Below are 25,228 nucleotides of genomic sequence, written 5' to 3' on the forward strand. Positions count from 1 at the left end.
ACACGCTCTTACCGCTAGGCCACCAGCGCTTCCATTTTATTTATATATATTTATAGTAAAATAATAGATAAATATAAAGTCTAAATTTATGTTTTACGGATTTTTCTGCGGTATCTCTTTTTTCCACGTCTGTTAATCTTTTGTGTTCATGCCCATCAAGTCAAGCGTGCGTCAGTGATGTTGGAGACTAGTTTGCAAGCCTAATTCCGCTGTTTGAGGAAATCCTTGTGATATTAGACCTTTCAGTACTTGGAAAAGTGATAAAAAAGTGTCTGTATACCTCAAAACAACAATTTTCAGTTTGGCAAATTCCTAACGATTCGGGCCTTATTCTTGAATATTGAAACTAAAAATCAATATCTAATAAAATCAGGTCTTATAAACGGAAGCCAAATTAGAATATGTAATTATCAACGTACACTACATGTAAACAAGTTAATTACACGTTAAATAAGATAACTCTTACACATTACAAATACCAACGACACAGATATAACGTAAACAACAATTTTATCTTAGCATCTCAGTTTGACTTGTTGCTTAGGGCCTGTAGCCTGCTAGCAGGCAGGATTATTGTCATAAAATTAATGTTCGTTTTTAGATATTACGTTCTGACACAATGAAGGAAAGTGAACGGGAAAGCCGATATCAAAAGGTGCCGACCAGAGAAATTATTAAAGATAGTGAGTACAATATGAAGACACGGGGGCCTATTCGTATTAAAACAAAGACAAACTTGTATTGTCGTTTTGTTATCTGAGTTTGGGCGAGATACACAAAAGGCCAATTCGAATTTACAGATCAATATCAAATTCTTAAAATTTGGATACCACACTGACGCGTAGGTACAACTTTGCGGTACGAGTAATAATAATGTATATTAATAGCACATTAATAACAAATAATTTAAGATTGGACGAAAATCAGTAACAAATTAAGATGATTTATTTAATGTATAAATTAGCATACTGTACTGGCTTACATAGAACTTATAGATTCCGGGGCTAGCTTTGCTCAGTTAGCCCCGGAAAATGGTAAATGATAATGAGAGCAAGGAAATAGATAGTTTTAAAACTATCTAGTATTTTTTAGGGTTCCGTAGCCAAATGGCAAAAAACGGAACCCTTATAGATTCGACATATCCGTCTGTCTGTCCGATTATGTCACAGCGACTTTTTTTTTGTTAGGGGGGAAAATGCATTCCGCATACCACCCGGGTGCGGGGGGTGACCCGAGTGGTTATGTGGGACTCCCGTCTAGGCTAATGAGGCCCACGGTATTCCCACTAAAAACCCCCCATATGCCACCTCACCGCCCTAATGGTGGGGTTACGGGAACGCTTGCGTACTCATCCGCGACCCCACCGGCGGCTCCTACGCCCTGCCCAAAAGCCCTTCACGATGGTTCGACGCGCCTTCCGCCTCGGCTTCCTTGTGTACTGTAGCGGACCCCTCCGAGCCCGCCACAAGGAAGCCACGGGGCCAGAAAACTCCCCGGCGCCCGGCGACAGATCAGGTCTAGGGTTCTGCCGCAAAACCACAACGTATTTTAACAATATTTTTCACCCCTTTATATTATTTAGTATCGCTTTAGTTGTCTTGAACTTCATGTTATTTCAAAAGTAGTTTAGAAAACAAAAGCTGAATATTAGACTGTATTATTTTTGTTGTCGTTTTTGGTGAACTGTGATGTTGTTCGTGGTCATCAAGAAAGGGGAAGGCCAGTTATAGGTGGCGCTCTTGAAAACAAATTAACATTTCCTAATTATTAGTATAGAGTGTGTATTTTTGATATAACCACAAACGTGAACTAGACGTCGGTTTTAAAGCTCGAAAACGATTTTAATTTTTTTTTTTAAGTTAGTGTAACTACCAGAGCATAATTAATTTTTGTAAATTTTTCGAGCGGCAATGTATTTCATACATCATAGGCACTTGTCGCAGTTGTAACGTCGCATCACACACGACAGATCGCTGGCCCAATATTACAGGGTTCTATATTACATATTCAAAATGCTTGAAATTCAATTCAATTCAATTTATTTATTGCAATCATGTTCATTGTATACAGATGTATTACAGTCACTAAATGATACCCTGTTAGGGCACACCAATTTTCTTATTTACAAAATAACAACTACCACAGTATGTATTTATTTATTTTATACTTTATTGCACATCAAATATTAAGTACAAATGGTGGACTTAATGCCTTAAGGCATTCTCTACCAGTCAACCACTGGGTCAAAAAGATACTTTTGTTAGGTGCAGGCTTTGTACTTGAGAATAAGATATCACTACCTACTATTTATACCTACTAATTAATATAATATAATGAAATCATAAATTTAAACATATACTTTGTACAATATACTTACATAAATATCTACATATATACATTATACATGTACCTACTGTGAAACATTACTTACATCTGTCAGATAGATGCTTGCGCAACATGCGCTTGAAAGTGAATTTCCTTTGAGCTTTTCTGATATTGAGTGGAAGGTCGTTCCACAGGCGTATCGCCTGAACAGTATAGAAGTTGGTCAGGAAACCGGTGCGATGAGGGGGAAATGGAAAGCTTAAGCTACGGGAGGTACGAAGAACACCACCAGGGCGAGCGGTAACAATTTTAAATTTGGATCTTAGATATTCGGGTGTATTTGGATCAAAAAGAAAAGAGTAAAGTGTACTTAACAGTCTCAAAGATCTACGCTTACGTATCGTTACGTACGAAGCCAATTAAGTTGCTTACGATAAGCTGATACGTGATCGAACTTCCTAAGGCAAAATATGAACCTAATGCAGTTGTTAAGCAGTCTGTCCAGTTTGTTAAGTGAAGTTTGAACGATATTGGAGTAGCACACATCTGCTTAATCGATAGTGGGAAGTACAAGAGCTTGAACGAGAAGGGTCTTTGTGCTTATTGGCAAGAAGTTTTTGAACCTGTAAAGCGATCTTAACGTGTTCGTCACTCTGCGACATATATCAGACACCTGGGGTTCCCATGTAAGGCCACTGTCTATAATCAGACACAGGTTTCTCACTTTAGGTGATACCGGTATCACGACATCCTCAAACCTGATCGGTGTTAAACTATGTAAATCCATCAACGCGAGCATTCGTGGGCTCCCAAGTACGATCGCTTGACATTTGGTTGGATTAACTACGATTCCAAAAGAAAGTGACCAAGCAGAAAGACGGCTTAAATTGCTATTCATGATAGAGACTGCATGATCCATGTCCTTGACGTTCGTCTGTGTGTAAAGCTGCAAATCGTCAGCATATAGATGGTAAGAGCAGTTAATGTTAGGAGTGACCATATTGATAAAAATTAAAAAAAGAAGAGGTGAGAGAATGCCGCCCTGTGGAACTCCAGCAGAGAGATCACACCAGTCAGAGAAGGTTCGGTTGGCACGAAGTGATTGACGGCGATCTTGAAGATAAGAAGAAAACATGTATTTACTTTAAAATTAAATGTGCTAAAATGTATTGTCTAAATATGAACTAATAAATATTATTTCATCCTCTAGATTATCATTATCAATTTATCACTCAATGTCACTAAGACAATGTTCAAATTTTAGTTCGTTAAAAGTGAAAAATAGAACCCTGTAATATTGGGCGAGCGAGATGTGACGTTTTAAGTTAAAACAATGTGATAAATTGCTTGCTGAATTATTTTATATGGAAAAATTAAAGTCGTCTGTTTTTATAAAACCTATGAACCTTCAATAAAGCCTAAACTAACTTCCCTTTGGTTATGCGGTCGTATCAAAAATACACGCTGTATAGGGAAATTATAACCAATCAGAGGATAGTTACCTTTGCTATAGCCTTGATGCACTCCCTTTTTGAGGTTTAGGAAGAAGGTAGGTCATATTAGACGCTAGTTAAAAAAAAACCTTTTCAGATATTCCAGAGATACCTGTGTCTTATGGTTATGGAATTCGACATGTACAAGTTGCACTCTTACTGTTCAGCTTGACAGTTGCATATTCGGCACGCGCACATATAGGTCTAACTGTAGTTGCCATGTCTAAAACACCACGTAATGCTAATATAACCATTAGTAATTCTAGTGGTTTCATAAATGAAAGCATCTACAATAATACAGTTGATGCCATTGTCATGAGAGGAGAAGACAATAATGGAACAAACGCATTGGAATCTGAAATAAATAGAACTATCTCAAAAATAAGCAAGGAAAATGAAACAGATGGAAGTATTTGGAATATTTATATGGTAAAATTTTGTTGTATTTTCTATTATTCACTCTAAAATTAATTAACGCTGCACACAGTTAATAAACACTGCATTGATAGACATTGTATTAAAAACCAAAGAACAAACGTTATGATTTTTTACGCATGATAGTATGAGATGTATTTATGTCTAGTGTGGGGCCAGAATAAATGTAACACTTTTAATCATTTATTTCCGAAATAAAACTGTTGTATTTGTATGAAAATTCTTATATTATTTACAGACTTATGAATGGCCAAAATCAATTCAAGAGTTGATTTTAGACTCCTTTTTCTTGGGTTACTTTCTGATGATGTTTCCTATGGGAATGATTGCCCAACGTTTTGGAGGGAAGATACCTCTACAAATATGTATGCTAGTTAACGGAGTAGTTTCACTTATCACTCCCTCAGTGGCTGCATGGGTAAGACATCTTTATTTTAACATTGCAATAGTTTTGTTTGTTTAGTTTTTTTATAATTATTATTTTTTTTTTTATTAACTTTATGTAATGTAAGTATTATCCGCTTAAAACTTGCATTAAATCAAATTTTGAATACTGTAATAAGAGACAAAAAAAAAACATAAAATAAGAAGTTCACCATTATAATTTGATATCCAGACACTATATAAATATAGATACCGTGAATAATTGGAATGAAATGATATAATACTTGGAATGTAACAAAGGAATGATAATACGAGTATTATCCATGTAATACTTACTGACTTACTGATTTGAACAACAATAAACAAGAAGGTAGTCGTATTTCTTAGGTAACATAAGTTTGGTTTCAATATGCTAGGGAGGATGGAAAGCAGTATGCTGCTGCCGGGTGATACAAGGACTGAGTCAAGCAGGAGTGTACCCTAGCATCCAAACTGTACTATCTAAATGGGCGCCAGCAAGTGAACGAGGCAGATTTGCCAGCTATATATATTCAGGTGCAAAAGATATGACATGATTCAATAAGTTGAACAGATGGCCTTGAAAATCTCAAGATTCTTTTTGTTGAGGAGGGCAATACATGGCTAGATATTATGAAAATTAGACGAGGCCTTTAAGGATTTTTGATATTCTTCGGTTTTAAATAATCTCTGCCGCAGGCATACCAAATACATACCTTGCATGGTTTATAATTAAATTATAATAATTATACTAACAGCGGTATAATTTTTTTGTCATCGGCTTCCAGGTTCGACAATAGGCACTGTTATAGCATTCCAATCAAGTGGTGCATTATCATCTAGCAAGGCGGGATGGCCTGCCACATTTTGGTTATTTGGATCAGTGTGTATTGCGGCTTTTATTCTCTTGAGTATGTTTGCTGCTAGTTCCCCAACCGAACACAAAAATATCAGTGAGGAAGAGAAAACCTTCATTTTAGGAAGAATTGATGATGGTGTAAAAAAGGTATTTAGTTTTGAATATTTCCATAGAAAGTATCCGGCTATTTTTTAATTCGCGCTTTTTTATTTATGATACTAATTGTATTTCAGAGGATGAAAACTCCATGGAAACAAATCCTGACTTCAAAGCACGTTTGGGGAGCATTTGCAGCACACGTAGCTTCTGGAGTCTGTTTTGTCTTTTTTATAACTCAAACACCTACTTATATGTTTTATATACTCGGTTTTAACATTAAAAATGTATGTATATATATAATAGTATTTTGTTCCAAATTTTATATAACATATATCAAGAAGAAATATTAAAATTCTATTTTATAGTTACTACCTAAGTATCACATTCACATATTTTTTTAGGCTACCAATATATTTTCAAATTAATAAGTGATTGGCTCATGAAGCGTGTAAGACCTGGAATGTAAAATTTGTCGTGCAATGTCAAGTAGAATATTCATAGCCGACAACACTAATTTGTATTAAACCAGACATTGTCAATATTTATCGTTGTAAAGTTAACCAAGTCGTGACATTTATTTTTCAGAGCGGCGTTTTGTCCTCTTTACCCTATATCGCAAGCATTATCTTATCTGTAGTCTACGGGGTAGTGTCTGACTATTGTACCAACAGAGGTATCGTCACTTTAAAGACAGCAAGGATCGCATCGAACAGTCTTGGTATGTTGTCTAAAGATGTTTAACCCATATAAGACCAGATATAATTTTTAGACTGAACTGTAAAAGATTAAATTGTATATTCTGTCCTAGTCATTTTAATAAGCAGGAGACAAACAAGAGACAATATTGAGGGTTCCTCAGGATAAGGTTCCGTCGGGCTTACAATTTCCAATACACTGGAGCATTTTTTTAAATATGCAGCAATTTTCATATTCACTAGATAACGCTACAGTCATTTAAAATGTACCCCCACCGCTTGTTCTTTGTACAGCACAAATTGGACCAGCTCTTTGCCTTGTAGCAGTGTCATTCACTGAAAACAGTACATTCGCCGTTATTTTACTGATTCTTGGAGTTGGACTGCTTTCCGGCGTCCACGTCGGTTGGATGGTATGCATTAATAATTTAACTTTCGTGTATCGTAGCCTCATTACTAGAGGCTGGATTTCTCGTGGAATTTTTGAATTTTATTGTCCTATATAAATACTACATGTATCGACACAATGTAGAACACAACATATTAAAGAAGTTGTAGGGGTGGTTACACATAACCGTCTGTCATCGTTAAAACGTTCGCAAAATATTATTTTATGGGAATTTTCGTAGTTCATCGCTGAGTGACGTTGATAATTACGCTGATTGTGGTTATAGTAACTGGCCCTTAAAGTACAACAGGCGCTCTTATCGCTAAAAAGCGATCTCTTCCAGATAACTTTTGAGTAGTTGAAAATAGATTCATGCAATAAAATGAAAACAAAAACTTAAATTTCTTCAGTTCAGTGTTTTTTTTTTTTTATATTTTTTTTTTATGATCAAAGTCTGTTTTAAGTTAACAAGTGTTCCATGAGGTTCCATTACTTTCTTTTCTTTTTTCTGGTATATATATGGTATATAACGAAGTCGATAAATGAGAAGTCCCTATGACAGTTAAAAAATCATGAGGATTCCGGTCTCTGTTCATTACTTACTTACGTCCTGATTCTAATTTCGAATACGTCAAATATTAGGTTAATATGGATCTGATATGTCACTTTTGACGTTTTTGTTTGTAGGTCCATATCGTATCTTGACCTAATATTTGACGTATCTTAAAGTTCGAATCGGGCCGTTACGGTTTTGTTTCTTTAACTTTGCATGCGTTTATGAAAAAAATATTAAATTTATAAAGAATATCATATTTGTCACAGTCTGATTCTAAACATTTCTTTTTAAATTACGTTTGTCTCCATTTTAGTTGAACTACATAGACCTATCTCCAAACTTCAGTGGGTCTCTAATGGCACTTGGAAATACACTGACGGCGTTCACTTCTCTCTCTCAGCCAATATTGATCTCGAACATCGTCACCGACGTGGTAAATATGATGTCTGTTAAATGTTTCATATAAACTTAATCATATACTTTTTTTTTCAGCCTGTTATAGTGTCCCACTGCTGGGCAAGAGCCTATTTTTTTCTATTTTGTTTATCTATTTAAAAGAAAAAAGAAAGAAAGAAAATAGATTTATTTACGCAACAACATAGTACATCAAAAAAGGCATGCAGACATAAAAAAAAATGGACGCTAAAATAGGATCCTCACTCAGCATAATGCCGCGGCAATCCGTGGCTAAAAGACAAATATTCTTAATGATGTAGAATAGATGTTTACTACTAGTCGATTGATATAAGATAAAAGTATCAGAGAGTATGACAGTGTAAGGGAATGTCTTTTTTACAGAGAAACCGCTTTCAGTGGCGTATTATGATGTTCCTTATTGCCACTATAATCTTCATTACTAATGGAGTGTTTGCTTGGTTTATATCAACGGAAATTCAACCTTGGGACCAATTTGATTCCAAAGGTAAGATAGACCTTTGTAGCTGCTATAAATGCAGACTGTGCAATATTTTTATTATAAAAGAGTATGTACACATCACACGCTTTTTTATTATAACACATTTTCAGCTATCGATGTAGTGAAGTTTAGCTTAGAAACTTAAAATTTGAGTCACAGTATCGTTTTTTTTGGTTCATTAAATACATCTTTTTAACATTTTTGCGAACTAGTAATACGAGTAGGTTTTGGTCTTGACCAAATGAGCTTAATTCTTGCTTGCCTACCTTCTTGATATTTATACCTACATTGCGAACTTTTCTATTCTAATGAGTAATTAAACTTTGTTTTTCAGAAACCAGTGACACGGAAAAAAATAATCAATAATTATTTACCAAATGTGTTTATAATGCCAACGTTTTACGGTTTTAATCAACGATTCACCTTTATCCAATGTTCACGTCGCTTTCTGCAGAGTAAATGTACAAGTTTCTACAAAAAGAAAGTTACTATAGTAAATCAAGATTTCCCGCTATTTTTCCAAGATTGTAATACTGATTTGATGACCATAGAACGCAATAGATGTAAATGAGATTAAGTTGAACGAGAATGAAATAAGTAAAAAACAAATTTACCATATTGGTCCAGCAACCACTGAATTGGAATAGTTGAAATTTTTCGAATTGTTTGATGTTAAAAAAAAAAACAAGATTTCTACGGTTTAAAACCTCCCCTATCTGAAATTGAAATATTTATTATTCGGATATATTTATGAACTTAACTTTTATTATTTTAATTCACGGCGCCTTCCCATTCTCATTTACAGATTAGAATAAATAGTACATTACTACAGAGGCCGGGAAACGAAGGGTTGCAGGTCAAGTGTATGACGACCGGTTTGGTCTAGTGGGTAGTGACCCTGCCTACGAAGCTGATGGTCCCGGGTTCAAATCCTGGTAAGGGCATTTATTCGTGTGATGAGCATGGATATTTGTTCCTGAGTCATGGGTGTTTTCTATGTATATTTAAGTATTTATCAATATTTATATATTATACAGGGTGATTCAGGAGACGTGAGCAGGATCAAGCTTGAGCATTCAGTAAGTTATAAGCAACTGTTTCCTACCAGTATTTGTGAGATTAACGTTCTTTTATTTTTTACTGTTCAAAAAAAATGTTTTAATTTATTTACGCCATGTATGGTCACCCTCTTTGTTTTATCCATAACAAGTGACAAATTGAATGTCATCGGAGTCTGGTTACTTTTGAAAAATCGTGTCTCACTCAAGTGTGGCATTTTGTTTTCTTCATAATCAAACTGCTGTCATAACGGTTAAAGAGGTTTTAACTTTTTTAATTAAGTGTTGTAGAGTGTCCATGATTGTAGATTATCAAATTTGTCCTTCCCAAAAAGTTAAATAACAGAAATAAAGCGAGATTGTTTTACTTAAATATAATGATAAACGGTTCATTAACATTTACTGATTGTGTAGGCTTAGTCCTGCTCACGTCTCATGAATCACCCTGTATATATCGCTGTCTAAGTACCCTCAACACAAGCCTTATTGAGCTCACTGTGGGACTTAGTCAATTTGTGTAATAATGTCCTATAATATTTATTTATTTAATATTTATTTAAGTAGATATTGATATACACAGAGAGGATCAGGGATACGCGGCCGGCAACCCCGTTTCTCGCTGAGATTTGTTTTCTTAAATCTACAATGAAATAAAAAAGTTGTAGTCAGTTTGTTCAATTCGTAGGTTTACACAGCTAAAATTACGAATCTACTACTATTTGATGATGAAATGCCAGATGACGTTGGATTACAATTTGACGTTTTAAAATAAAAGAAGCTTGCTTTACAGAACTAGGTGTGTAAGGCTGTATAAAATTCCTTTATATATCATTTTCACCCATCGCACCGGGTACGTAGTATTTCGGGACCTAATTTGAAGTAAGTCATGTCAACGTTTCATTGCAAGATTGAGAAAAATAAATAATATATATCGAAGATATATTTTGGACTTTTTCCCACAATAGAACGACAAACAATGCACAAACTTTAAAGTGAAGTCTTAATATAGCTTGCAAGCCTTTGTAGGAGCCCGTCGGCAATCGAATTAATTTCCATTTTAAGTGCTAAGAGACTGCAAAATCGACAAAGAGTGGGGATTGGTGGAAAACAAAAGAATCGCTGAAAGCCGCAACGACCACGATGAAACCACAATACAAGTTAAGCTCGGGAAGACATTTAGTTTTATTTTTACGAAGTTTTATTGGAATACAAGTAACAAGTGACTGTTTTTTGCATATATAATATAAGTTTTCCAAATATCAGTATGTTTGTTATAGATAATTTACATTGATACAATGAGTAAGCCTATGCAAAATGTACATTGTACATTTTGTCTAGAACGAAAGACAGGTGATTAAAGGTTATAGTATGTCAGATTAGTCATGAGTCCGTAAAAGTTCTATGTAACAAATAGGGTAATGGTTAGGACTCAGTAAATGTATGTACATACATACATACATATAATTACGCCTATTTTCCGGAGGGGTAGGCAGAGACCACGGATTTCCACTTGCTACGATCCTGACATACCTCTTTCGCTTCCTTCACTTTCATGACATTCCTCATACACGCTCGTCGGTTTAGGGTGCTTTTGACCTGGCCTTTCTTCAGGATTTCCCTGATTTGATCAGAGAAAAGTCCGCCGAGGTCTAAATGTATGTATGTTAATTAATTAACATTACAAAATACGTTTTCATATTTTTTTATATTCTTGCGTTCGGGTGTTTATACCAAACGTACAGAGTGGGAAACATAATTTTATAAGCATAATATTTTGTACGCAATAAAGCTTTATTAGTAACAAAATATTTCAATTTCCCATTTTTGTACACCAAATATAATTTATCGTCTTTCTATAACCGATTTGGTTTGGTTTTAGTAAACTGTTTTATATTTTATAACGATTCAATCTTTTGGTTAATTTATAAATAAAAGTGTATCAAGCATTTTAAAAGCATGTTTTCAAAATATGCAATGCGCAAATTTAAATTATCTCATCAATGCGCAATGAGATACAGGCAACTTGAAAGTTATCGACCAAATAAGTAAAGTTTAATAATATGTCAAAACACAGGCAATTGCCAGGCTCCATAATAGTAATGAATGTTATTTTATGAAAAAAAAACAGGTTCCCGGAATTTTGTTTTGTGTTCATATGCTGTAAAGTATACCTTCATTTTAGATGTAGCTTGTAATAAAATTATGCGTAGGTATTTAATGCTTCTACGTATTCTCAACTAGCTGTCAAAAACAAGAGAAGTACTAGTGAATTAGAAGCCATAAACTGTTATGAACCAAATTCATACTTACTGCTTACTAATGGTGCTATCAGAGAGGCTCCTGGGAAAAGTTACAGCTGCGGATCTAATGCAACTCTTTTCTCCGTTCATAGTTGCCGATCAACTAAAACGAATGTAAGATATTATATACACGTAGCGGTAGAAATATAGTCGTCTTTGGAATTCACTCCCTCTAAACATCAGACAAGCTCCAAGTAAGTTTTCTTTCAAGCGGGTGTTACGTAAACATTTTCTAAAACAGGAGCTCAAATAATATTCATCAACATTGTATTTATAGTATGTATGTGTATGTATATGTATGTATGTGTGTCTTATATTTACAGTGTGTATGATTGTATGTTTCTATTTATGTGATATATATGTAGTTTATAAGTATATTAGTTTGCTTTTCTTTTTAATTCATTGACTTTTTATTTCTCTATCTGCACCAATTGTAAGTCTCTCTGTTTGGCCCTATGGTTGACTGGTAGAGAATGCCATTTGGCATGAAGTCCGCCATTTGTACATTGTTGTATATATTTTGTGCAATAAAGTTTAAATAAAATAAAATAAATAAATATAAATATGTATAATATTTAGGTTCAAGCGTTAGGAACTTGCGATATCAGGGTTAAGTATGGATTTATTTTTCGTTCTAAGTCGTATAATTAATTAAGAAATTGAAAAATTCCAAACAAAGGGGCATAGCTATCATTAATATGATTCTATCAAATTGTGTAAATATATTTTCCAAAATTTCAATATCCAGCGAGGAAAATGGGGTTACGTTTGTATGGAGGCGCGTGCTCTTAACTAGGTATCCTCTTAAGTTCACTAAATAACAAGTACATAATAGCACAGCGAACTAATCATTTTAGGGCCGAGTATTTATACCAATATACCGAGTATACTTTGCTAGCAAAATGAAAAAATAATAATGTATGGGTAAGCTCTATATGTTTTGTCGTTATTTATGTATATATTATAAGAAATATAAGCATGTATATTTATGTATGTATGTATTATGTATGTATGGTATGTTATTGTATTATATTTTGTTGTTGTTGTTAAAGTAGCACCGCCCACAATCTCTCTGCTTTGCCTAAAGGTTGACTGGTAGAGAATGCCTCATGGCATTAAGTCCGCCTTTTGTACTATAAGGTTTTCTTTTGTGCAATAAAGATTAAATAAATAAATATTTTCTTAAAAATATGAAATTTAACTACTTATGACGCGCAGACGTTGTGGCATCATTTGTAAAAGTTTTTGTTATAATGAGTATAAACGCGCAAAATTTAATGCAGATGGCGCTGCAATCTTTTAATTATAATGTCATTCGATAGGCCAAATTTATTTAAAGAAACAACTATCCAGAGACCAATTTTTACGATAAGACCGCTTGTTGTTTACCTCTACTTGTGTTGCTGTTTTGTTTTGTATTGTTTTCTTCTGATTGAGGTATGTAATAGTGTTTGTATTGTATTGTGTCCCTATTTTTTTTATTTCTAACAGTTGGAACCATTTATATCAAGATTTGGGTTCTTAATCTCATTATTTTGTTACATTTTATAGTTATAGCATATAGTCATAATTGATTTTCGAGAGTTATGAATTGACCCTTATATAATATATATATGAAACTAAGGCCTATCGTTTAGCTGATAGCCTTAGCTTCATAAACAATGTGTTTCATGAGGAGCCCGTAAGATTTTAATAGTGTATTCCTGATCATATGTAAAGACTAAAATGTCCCATAAACTTTTCTGGAATTCGCCGTGCCCATTTAAATAAAAAACATATTTTTATTGTTACTTAGAGCTAAACGCCTTTTTGATAAAACGCCAAAAAAAAGATAAATGTAAATAAGTCTACTTATATTCCAGTCCAGTACAGCAAGAGGCAACACACAGAAACTAAATATAATTTTAGATAGCGAGCCTGTTAAAGAAGTGCAAAATACAAGGTTTTTAGGCATAACTATTGACAGCCACTGTAATTGGATGGAGCATGCTGCTAATATGCGATCCAAAGTAAATAGTTTTATTTTTGCACTTTACGACGAATTAGCCAAACTGTTTCGACCCAAGCAGCGCTACTCGCTTAAAATGGCTACGTTAATTCTCTCTTGCGATATGGACTAGTAGTTTGGGGAAACTGTATTGACAAAGACGCAATATTTATAACACAGAAGCGTTGTATCAGAGCCATATTTGGCATACACTATATGGGCTCATGTCGCACTTATTTTATAGAAAACAACATACTCGCTTTCCCTAGTATGTACATTTTCGAAGTGTGTGTTTTCTTACACAAGTATAAATACTTGTTTGTGGAATTCCAAACCATGGGTCCCCGCGCGATAAGGCACAGTATAAGATTACTTTACATAAACCTTCGGTTAATTTGGCAGTTTCCTCGAGAAACTCGTATATTATGTGTATTCGTATTTATAATAAATTACCTGACATTTTTAAGAATAATAATTTGAATATATTTAAATCACAAGTCCAAGCTTGGCTAATACAGAGATGTTTTTATAGTATTAATGAATTTTTAAATAATGATTGTGATAATGGGATTTGATTGTATTTGACTTCAATTTTATTTTATTTCATTTTTGTTATTGCATGATTTTTATTAAGAGTAAGAGTTTAGATTATGATTTATTAGTGTATTAATGCTTCGTTTTAAGGAAATGTTTGTTTGGACTCACCAAGACTACCTGTAAAGGTAGTCTTGGTGAGTCCATGTAAAATTGTTACAATAGTAATTACCGGCAATGTAACCCATTTCTCACAAACAATAAAGATTATGATTATGATTATTATGATCGCGATGTTGCTACTATGGGACACTTCGCACAAATAACCATTTGCGGAAACTAGGGTTAAAAAAAAATTAAGTCACAGATGAACTAATCACGTATGATTTTTATGTACAAATACTATCAAATAGACAAAAAAAAACTTAAACTCATATTGTTTTTTTTTGCTTCTTTTGGCCTCAGAAATGCAATAAAAATCATTCGGGTGCCTCGTGTTAGTGTATGTAAAAATCGATTCATAAGTTACTCATATGTTATACAATAGTATCAATTATGGTTACGAGTAGTATTTGATTTGACACCATTGAATTGGGCAACGTATTTGATCAGATGTAGCAGTTGAAACGAGTTTAGTCGAAAACCTAAGCGATATTTGTGAGTACATATAATTGTAGTGGATATTATTTTTATTGTTAATATAATAAATGTGTGTGAAATGAGATAGTACTTAATGTTGGGTTACAAGAATAATTTTAAGCTATGTAAGTTGTATGCACACACACCATAAATACATATATTACGAGCATTTATTTGATTAATCAAAATATAGATTACATTTCAAATTTCAGCAAAAATAATACTTTTATAAATAGTAACCAAAATACTTTTATATGATGATTAATTCAGATGAAAACAATTATGATGAACAAACATCGCGCAACAAGGTAAAATTACATTCTCTCACTAATTTCACTGTGTACGAAGAACCAGTGAAAATGGGTAAGTTAATATGGTTTATAAAAACTATTTTAACGTTTTTAATTTTTCTCCTTAGTTCAATTTTTTTTCCATTATTTTGGAAGAAGTCTGTCTTTGAAAATGTTTTTTTAATACAATTTTTTATACTAATATACTTGTATAAGACTTTTTATACGTAAATAAGATGATATACCAGAAAACTGTTATTATTATTTTCAAGAAATTGGGGCCATTATTTTTATTTCATAATATACTTATCTATTAGGGTGGTCCACGTTTGTATGGAATAATTTTTATTTACAATATTTTCTCCAAATGGCTCTCTTGGTTCTTTTTTGAATAATTACTATAATAATTAATAATAATATCAACTTTTGACTCATAATTTACTGATCGCTCAACATTGCTTTAGAATTTGATATCTGATACAATTATATATCTCATACCTTGACAAAAAAAAAATCTTGTGGTGTACCAACTTTTTTTTGGACTACCCTAATACCTATTTTAGAAATAGTTCATAAACAACAAGAAGTTCCTTATTCCAAAAATTGGAATGTATGTTTTGTTTCTTATTTTTAGGATACGGGTACCGACATCAGCAGACCGTACTGTTGTTTTTTTGTTACATGGCAGCATTCAGCTTAAGGTCATTTATGGGAGTAGCTTTGGTGGCTATGATGCATGGTCATCATGATGATCGCACTACGAGTAATATTACGAATTCAACAAATTTAGAAGCTGAAAATAAAACAGAAATAGGAAACGTCGGAGTTTTCAATGGAATTTTTTTTCATGAACCGGTAAGAAAACTTTATAAATATTTGTAAAACATATTTGAAAACTGGGTCTATCGCGAATTTATTTTGTTATCTTTATACGTGTCGTCGCACCCCCGGTTTTAAATATTTTTAAAATGTGTTCAAAGTTTTAAATGGTAAAGTTATAAATCTGGATATACATATAATGTAAGTGCACTGAAAAAGTACGTCTTTTTTTGAACTTTCAGTTACAAGCTTTTATCACTGACTGTACTTTCTTTTCAATAAACAACGAATACTTATCGAGAGAATTCTATCAAAAATTAAACGCAATTAGGTTTTATCGCACCTCCTGTGTCCATCATCAGATCAGCTCGATGGTACGATAATATTGCATTGTCAACTTACATATTTATGTGATGTTTCAGCTCAATCAAATAATTGAAAGCGGGTCTTACACTAAGTAATACTTACATAATAACAGTGCAAGTTAAATAAAAGCTTGTAAAAACACCAACCGAGTGCGTGTTGGACCACGCATAGCATAATGGAGGGTTGCATTTGTTTGCATTGGTTTTTTGTATCGCATGATTGCACGTACTACAAGAAGAAGGGCTTTTTTTTCACAGGACTAACGTACTTTAATAAGAATATAAGTTTTGTAAAAACCTGCGTCAACTGAACATGTTATAAATAATTTTCGATGAAAAAAATCAATTAACATATTTTATGTTCGATATATTTTTACAGTTTCCAACACTTCAATGGGATAAAAAGGCTCAGGACTATATTTTGGCTTCATTTGGTTTGGGATACGTAATCCTTCAAATACCAGCAGGCCAAATCGTTCACCGGTTTGGGACGAGGTACCTTCTTACTAGCGCGTTGGTCATAAATGGATTAATTTCTTTTTTCACTCCATGGGCGGCTTATCACGTGAGTTTTAAGCGGTCATCACATTTGATGCAGATTCGCATGCTCCGTTGTGCGAGCAGCGGGGCATCACTAATTCACATATTGTCTTGCTCGACACACAGGAGCGGCGTGTGGATATGCATCAGTGTAATAATCGCATTTCATTAATAATTAATAATTTCAATAGTTTAGACGTTGCTCAAAGGCATTTAAATCTTATATAATTTTTCTCAAATTTGTAATGAAATGTTGACATGACTTAGTTCAAATTAGGCATTATTTCATTCAGCCTTATACACCTAGGCTTGTAAAGCAACCTTCTTTTGTTTTGAAACGTCAAATTGTGATACGTCTTGCCATTCAACCATCAATAAACCTATTAACTATGTTTGGTTCGTTATAACTTTCAGTCATTACGTTTTTTTATTATTTTTTGTGTTTTTTTTTTAATAACTTGTGAGTTATTAACGACGATTAGTTGATTATTTTTGCGCTACGTTGCACAGTTTAGGAGATTACAGTCTTATAAAAAAAATTGCACAATTTCATAACTTTTCCTGGTGAAATAAAAAGAAATCTTTATTAGGGCTTTATCTCCGCACTAAATAACCTATCACATTAGGAACAATCATCATCATCATAATATTTTTATTATGATTTCATTTCGAGTTTGAGAAAATCACTTAGACTTAAAACCAGTTATTAATTATTCCTTTCTTGTTTCAATGTTTTTTCTAGAGAATGTTTAAATGAATGTTAAAAAAGAAACAAACTTTCAAAATGTCAAATATAAAAATAGGATATAGTAGGATTTCATTCATACAAGTAATTAAAGCAATCCTGTAAAAACATTGAAACAAGAAAGGAATAATTTTATTTTCACCACAGCAACTGTTAAAGGCCCTCTTGATTGTACAAAAACTAATGAGAAAGTTGCATTTTATCCACATGTGGGGCAAAGTAATCAGATGCAAATTGACTGGTAGAATTGACTTTTAAATGATTATTTTTTTGCGATACATTTTTTATTACGTTCAGTTGGATTTGATTAGGTTTGATTTTTTTGGTATTTCATAGTTAGTATTTTCCTCGCGTTGGTGTGGTGAAAAAATTTGTGTTTCACTCGGAGGGAAAGTTTGTTTAACCCTCGTACCTTGAACGCCTCGCAACGCTCAAGATTCCACTTCTCGAACCACGAGCGTAGCGCGTCGATGGTCGAGTAGATTTTACAACGTGGACTGGCGGGAGCCGGCGCTGTTTTATATGCATGTAATATGCAATAACAAAGATCAGGGCTAATTAAATAAAAGATTGTTTAGGATAAGGATCCATTGTATTACATCCATAAGACGCCATTGCTGGGAGTGCCCTGCCACAGATAATCATATTCATGACATATATGTCACAGGCGCCCAGCCCGCCGCCGGGGCCGGCCGGTCGCCAGCGGCGGGGCGAGGGGCAGCAGGCTGTATGACAGACGCAACCCTGCATGCTAACCGATTTATCAATTAAAATTTGATTTATATGAAAGTTTATTTTTTTCTCGCAAGTGTGTTGAAAAACGTCGTATGAAAAGCATGTGCTATGGTCATTACACACATCGGCTTTCTTATTGCGCGCTCGCTTTCAGCTCACGCGCACAATATCGCCTCGTGTGTAATTACCAACTTGGCAAACTTGTATCACAATGTACAGTCAGCTGCAGAGAAAAGGTACCCCCCTGCATATAAATTTTGTATGCAGGGGGGCACTTTCTCTGTGCAGCAGACCGTACTATAAATCAATTCATAATTAGTTACTGATATTAATTTTTACTCTGATTTTCAGGGAGGTTGGATATATGTCATGGTTCTCCGGATAATTCAAGGCTTAGGTCAGTCTTGTTTCGTAGCAGGTATGCACAGGGCCTTTGGAAAATGGGCGCCGTTGGAAGAACGAAGTCAATTGACGGCGTTTGCGTATGGAGGTATAGTTCAAAACCTATGTAGTAAATAATACCTTACATGTATAGTGGGAAGATATTCAAATTGACTATTATATGTCAGCAATTTCATGGCTAAGATAATAAACTGACTGAGTGAGATGATTAAATATTTACCTACAAAAACAATTGTATGGGAAACTCTTATACGAAATCAGTAATAAGTACTTATAAGTTCTCCCTGTAAGAGTAATATTAAAATAATAGACGTAGACGTAGTAACGTAAGAATTTTTTTATCTTTGATATACATTTCTCAAATCATCTAGAAATTATCGCATATGATAAAGTCATGTGATTTTGCCCCAAAACGAACGGAAAACTGGTACCGTGTGTTCGACCTTTACTCGGAAATATATAATCAAATATTAAAGTGGAGGCTATTATTGCTTATAATTATCGTGGTATCAAATTAAACAAAAATACATCATGACTGAAAAAACTTAGCCTAAAATAACCACCCCTGCATCGTGCCTGGCTCAAAAGTCCACATATTCCCTGCATCATTCCTCCGCTAAACTGCTATGGAGACCTGTAATGGCAATGAAGTTTCAGTTCTCAGATGAGCAATATTAATCATTTCGTCCACTGTGGTTAGTGCAACCGTATCATCGAGTTCCAATCAACTGTTTGCGTCGAAATCTTTACAAAAGGTTTTTACTTTTAGGACAACCTTTAGGAACAGTCGTGGGGCTACTATTGACAGGCTACTTAGCAGCTTCGCCCGTTGGATGGCCGGGAGTTTTCCGCTTCTATGGACTTTTATCACTGTCCGTCGCGATCATATTCTGGCTCTTTGGAGCTGACTCACCTGGACAACATCCGCGAATTTCTGTTGCTGAGAGACAGTACATCGAAGAGGCTCTGAAAAATTCTGGGGCCAAAAAAAGGGTAAGTAATGAAACGTATATGTACTTATGGTATATTCCATAGAACATATAAACTCTAATAGTATAATATTTAAAAGTATAACATTCACTAAGAATAACGATTATAACGAATAACAACGAAAATTATAATTTCATAATCAATAATACCCTGTAAGTATACTATCATTTATGATAAAATTCATGTAATATAATGTTGAATTAATATAACTTTAAAAATATATAACAAACATTACCAATAATAATCTAAAAAAGTAATATACTAATAAACGCCTTACAATTCTCCAAAAAAATAAGTCAGTTCAATTAGCTCGCAGTTCACCTAACACGCTCCTCCTCGCTTCGCTCGTCGTCGCACCTATCTATACTCCTGTCAAACAACACTCTTCCGTGACAGTATCTACACGCTCTGCTGCTTTATATTCAAATATTATTTAAAATGTTATTCGACATTTTGATATGTATACTAAATGTAGATTATTTCAAACGGAATTATTTCTTATGCTCGTTAGGCGAAACAATGATATATTTTATGTATGTTATATCATTATGAGCTTATACTTTTTGAAAATAGACAATTCGTACATTATACTTAACGTTATTATACGTTATGAACGTTTGTAAAGTAAAATTATACCAAAAGTGCGTATACGTTTCATGACGCACCCCCAAAAAAAAGGTCAGAAATTACTGGTCAGACATTTCGTAAGTTTATAGCAACACAAATTTGGGGCCATTCACCTTAGCAAAGTTTAAAATTTTGTCAGTTTTGATTTACCTGTACTGAAAAAAAAACTCCAATTAGATATTTAAATACTACTACCACAAATATAAATACATGCCTATTTTAGTTTATATAACAATTGGAACGAATTTAAAAAAGAGTTTCACATTTCAGAAACATCTCAAAGTTCCCTGGAAAAAGTTACTTTGCTGTAGGGGGATGATCGCTGTGGCAATAGCCCATATCGGTCAGGGTTGGTTTCAGATAACGATGTACTCTGAGATTCCATCTTTTATGGACAAAGTAATGAAAGTCGACATAAAAACTGTAAGTTTTAATTTTATTTTATGACAAGATATATTCCCTATGTTATATTAAAAATTGTGTGATTTTTTTTGTAGGTACTTAGACAACGATATATATGTATGATATATATAAATACTTAAATACATAGAAAACACCCATGACTCAGAAACAAATATCCATGCCCATCACAAGACGGCTTCATAGGCGGGTAGTACCAGGGTACTAGGCCATACAGGTCGTCAAAATTTATTTCATGTATAAATTCCATTTATCTGAATAATATATAATCCTCGTGATCCCCCTGTGTACACGTATACATTATAATTTACGTATGTATTAAATCAAAACAGTTGCTGCTGAAACTTAGGACACAGTACAGTTAAAAACATTTAACAATATATGTTGTTTTCAGAACGGCCTGCTGACAGCATTACCTTTCTTTGTTATGTGGCTTACAAACTTTTTCTTTAGTTGGTTCATTGATATGATTATTGTCAAGAAGTGGCTATCCGTCATCAATGCTAGAAAATTAGCTCAAACTATAGGTAATATTTTTCAATACATATTATAATATATCATATTTATAGCGTTCTTATTATATTATAGCGTATTTATTTTTTATTATGTGACTGGTGTAATTCTATTTATTGACAATAACAATATACATAATGGATATATACAGATGAATACTATAACTAGCTTATATCTAAAATAGGCCCTTGAGGCATTGTACCAAGGATGCTGGCGGCATTTCCTCGTTGTATCGCAATACTGATACGTTGTGCGAGGAAGCCGCCAGCTCTTCGGTCACCAGTTACGTCAACCAGACGTTTCGCGATTTCTCCAAAAAATAGCATATTTGTGTCTCGCTGGTGAGTAATGGCTCTCCTTGTTACATCTTCCACCACTTGTCACATCATCATACGTATAGACACATACACGATGCATCTATAACTCACAAAAAAGGAACATCGATCTTATAGCCCAACGTGCTCTCGTAGCTCTCGTAGCCAACGTGCCAATCGTTAACACTCCGTAGCGTAGCGTAATCATCTCTTTCTTTTCCATATTAGTGCGGCAGTGACAGTTTGCGCTTCGTTCGCTACGGAGCGTTTACGATTGACACGTTGGCTATTCGGCCTTTGCCCAGTAGGCGACCGTATACAGGCTGGATTACGAGTATTATTATTATAATAATATTATCAAATCAGAACGTTAAAAAACATTACCATAAGTAGTATAAGTACGTTTTCTTAAGGTGATGGATACTATGAAAATTATAAATCATTTTTTACTAGCCTGTTAGAGTGTCCGACCCGACTGGCTGGGCATAGGCCTCCCCTCTTTCCCATTCGGTCTTGTCCAATGCACGTACTTATTGCATAATTGCACATTTCTGCCTCTCTTTATAAAATATATCAAGGTACTTATATAATACAAATATCTAAAAAAAAAATGATACAAATCATTACACAAATTGACTAGGCCCCACAGTAAGCTCATTAAAGCTTGTGTTGTGGGTACTGAGACAACGATATATATAATATATAAATATTTATAAATACTTAAATACATAGAAAACACCCATGACTCAGGAACAAATATCTGTGTTCATCACACAAATAAATGCCCTTACCAGGATTTGAACCTGGAACCATCGGCTTCATAAGCAGGGTCACTACCCACTAGGCCAGACCGGTCGTCAAAACTTAATAATTGAATGATTGACGATTGCTCAATTAGCTATTTCTAAAATCAATTTCAATCAATATGCTTGCGCTTTCAGGTACTATCCCAACGATGTTAGGATTATTCTCTCTTGCCTACGTGAAGAAGGACATTATTGTCGTGGAGACGATTCTAATCCTCACTTGCGCTTTTGAGACGGCAGTGTTTTCGGGATTTTTCGTAAGTAAATATTAATAGTATTATTTAATTAGAAAATACCTTGATATAAATTTAAGCGTTATCTGTTGATTTTTAAACAGGCTATGGAATAAATAAGTAGATTGCGTATTCCAACAAATATATCAAAAACAGAGAAACGAAAACTCAGTTATGTCGATTAGCTGTTGGAACTAAAATAAACAATAAATCCGATCCTTTGAAATCTTTAACGGTCAAACGATAATGCTGTTTTTGACCCAGTCAAAGTACATAATAAAATATTTCAAACTGTCCATAGTTTGTCCCTTTGGCTTGGAATCTTATTGATTTTTGTTGACAGGTAAACATCATCGATTTAGCTCCAAACTTTGCTGGCACCATGATAAGCATTAGCAACTTCATAACAAACGTGTTTGCCTCTGTGGCTCCTGTAATTGCTGGACTCGTACTTAATAAAGATGTTGTAAGTGTTTTTAATTATTTGTAAAATAAGTCCAGCTGATAGTCGATCTCATTAAATAAACAGACAGACAAGTCTATACTGTCAGTCAACTGAACACATAATTGCTATTGGCCGGGTGCACGATGGCAGAAAATCATTTTTTTAACGCAGTTTAATGCGCGAAATCTAATCGTTTCTCATATAAAACACATTTGGTTTGTAGTTTTACTGAAAATAGTGAGAATTATTTATGTATTTAATATTATTATGTCACTATTATTCGTTGGTCTTTCGTTACAAATTAAATTTTAATTATTGTTGTGTTTTGATAGCATACCTTGTGATCCTCTTCTAGGAATACGTATGATGTTATAAATATAAAAACATTGTTCTTTTTATGGATTTTAAACAGCATCTTACACCTATAGTACGATTATGTTATCTCCTTCTTCATCGTTCTTGGCCATACGCTTGACTTGACAGACGACAGACAGAATGAAGTTGAGAAGATAATTCATAATTTCATAGAAGATTGACGTTGAAAATAACATTTGCACAGTATGTGCTATCAAAATCGCTGCCAACTTAGCTTAACTCTATGCGTCTGGCCCTACTCGCCAAAGGTATGCTTTTGACTGTTTTTCAATAACTGACATTATAACTATTATTACATCACCTAATGTTAGTTTACTGTAGGTATTATCCATACTATTTTATTAACAAGCTAGCATTCAGTGTTGCAATAACCGAGATAACATGTTTAGCCGTTACGTTTTTTATTCCCATAAGACTCGAACAGCTTAAAATTCTTAAAATAAACTGTGTGAAATTCTTAATTTAACTAACGTATTTAAATTGTTAACGATTAATAATATAGTCGTGTAAATAGCGTTGCGAATTATAAGAATGTGATCTTTTTTAGAAGTTAAGAATGGGTATAGTAAGTTATCCCAAAAAAATAGATGTACACCACCACGGACTTTTTTGTAGACCAATCAACGAGAGACATTCCCACCATACATTGTGTTGTTATATCTCAAACGGATTAAGCAGCGTTTTTCGAATAAAGCTCCTAGACAGCGTGATTTTTTTCCGACATCTTTAGCAAACATCGTCATATTTCAACCAACTTACACAAAACCTTAACGAATTATACAATATACACCTAAACCTTCCTCAAGAATAACTCTATTAAGTTAAGTATTCATGAATCAGTATCCAAATCGTCGTAGAAATCTGATATTATATCAAAATTGTTTTAAATAAACAACGGACCAGTTTAAAACATAGACAATGACAGACAACGTCAGATTAATTAAGTCATGTTTTTTTTCTATCGAGATATATTATTACCTAGCCTCTAGCGTAGAACTGGAGTTACGCCATTTTAGAATTAGTACACATTAGAAAAAAATATAATAAATTAAATACAAAGCCTAGTGAAAAAAATAAATTATTAGCGTATTCCTCGTTTCAATTATAATGTAGAGAAGCAATAATATTAAAGGGTCAGTAATATTAAATATTGTCAATTGCTCGCGCACTAATAATAGTTATAATATGTATTGGAATGATAAATAATGTAAACTATTGAAATATAATAATTAATAAAAGAGAAGTCGGGTTTATATATGTGAATTTTATTCTCTCGGTCGAGCGGTACTATATTTATGTTATAAATTGCCAATCATAAATAGAACAGAGGTTGGAAACCATAAATAAACTTATTTGAGAATTTTGAGATTTTTAAGTGAATTATTATATATTTTTTATTACAGACAAGCCAGCATCTATGGGGGAATTTATTTTTCATAGTAGGGGGGATTTATTTGGTAACTTATTTGGTATACCTCTCTATTGGCTCAGCTGAGGTTCAAAAATGGAATGACCCTGAAGAAGAAACGAGAAGAAATATAGAGACAGGAGAAGAAAATCCAATGCTACATACTACATGATTAAGTTATTTCAAACTGGAATTTGTTGATCCTCTTAAAACGAATACATACTTACCTACTCAAGTTAAAAATGAAAGTTGTTTGTTTGTTTGTGATACTTATATCTAAGATAATTAGAATTAGGATTCATTTGCAAATGAAATATTTTTCTAACAATTACCTACACAATGTTTAAAACATTTACAATTGTCAAATATTTTTTTTGTGTTTTGTTCAAAAATAATACTTACTGCTTATGAAATGTTATCATTCTCATCAGCTATAGAGCCAGTCAAGTTAACAATAATATGAACTCAATGTCGGGAAGACCGTTTATCAGGCAAGTCCGTCTACAAGCTATAAC

The 25,228-nt window shown here is 33.6% G+C and overlaps 1 protein-coding gene across 5 annotated transcripts; it reads left to right on the top strand.

Moving 5' to 3' along the window:
• LOC133524077 (putative inorganic phosphate cotransporter) lies at positions 1-24,961 on the top strand. Of its 5 annotated transcripts, none has more exons than XM_061859885.1 (11): positions 1-683; positions 14,957-15,049; positions 15,611-15,831; positions 16,540-16,725; positions 18,532-18,670; positions 19,352-19,575; positions 20,470-20,622; positions 21,014-21,146; positions 22,388-22,509; positions 22,829-22,951; positions 24,709-24,961. In XM_061859885.1, the coding sequence occupies exons 1-11, from the start codon at positions 620-622 to the stop codon at positions 24,883-24,885; spliced, it is 1,635 nt and encodes a 544-aa protein (XP_061715869.1). In that variant the 5' UTR covers positions 1-619; the 3' UTR covers positions 24,886-24,961. The 5 variants fall into 5 exon arrangements, 4 of the variants coding, with proteins under 4 accessions (XP_061715869.1, XP_061715871.1, XP_061715872.1 ...); XM_061859886.1 differs by lacking the exons at positions 14,957-15,049; positions 15,611-15,831; positions 16,540-16,725; ... (5 more) ...; positions 22,829-22,951; positions 24,709-24,961 and adding exons at positions 3,916-4,247; positions 4,492-4,671; positions 5,054-5,192; ... (5 more) ...; positions 8,051-8,174; positions 8,503-10,485 and having other exon boundaries at positions 224-683; XM_061859887.1 differs by lacking the exon at positions 14,957-15,049.
• Positions 24,962-25,228: the final 267 nt, after the last annotated feature.

This window comes from Cydia pomonella, chromosome 13 (genome assembly GCF_033807575.1).
Source record: "Cydia pomonella isolate Wapato2018A chromosome 13, ilCydPomo1, whole genome shotgun sequence".
In the NCBI taxonomy this organism is placed as follows: domain Eukaryota; kingdom Metazoa; phylum Arthropoda; class Insecta; order Lepidoptera; family Tortricidae; genus Cydia; species Cydia pomonella.

What these genes read in the sequence shown, in the direction of transcription:
- LOC133524077 (XM_061859885.1), top strand. Translation starts at nt 620, where the DNA reads ATGAAGGAAAGTGAACGGGAAAGCCGATATCAAAAGGTGCCGACCAGA. An exon ending in CAGAGAAATTATTAAAGATA is followed by an intron (nt 684 to 14,956) that starts GTGAGTACAATA and finishes TGATTAATTCAG; the next exon opens with ATGAAAACAATTATGATGAA. An exon ending in AAAATTAGCTCAAACTATAG is followed by an intron (nt 21,147 to 22,387) that starts GTAATATTTTTC and finishes TTGCGCTTTCAG; the next exon opens with GTACTATCCCAACGATGTTA.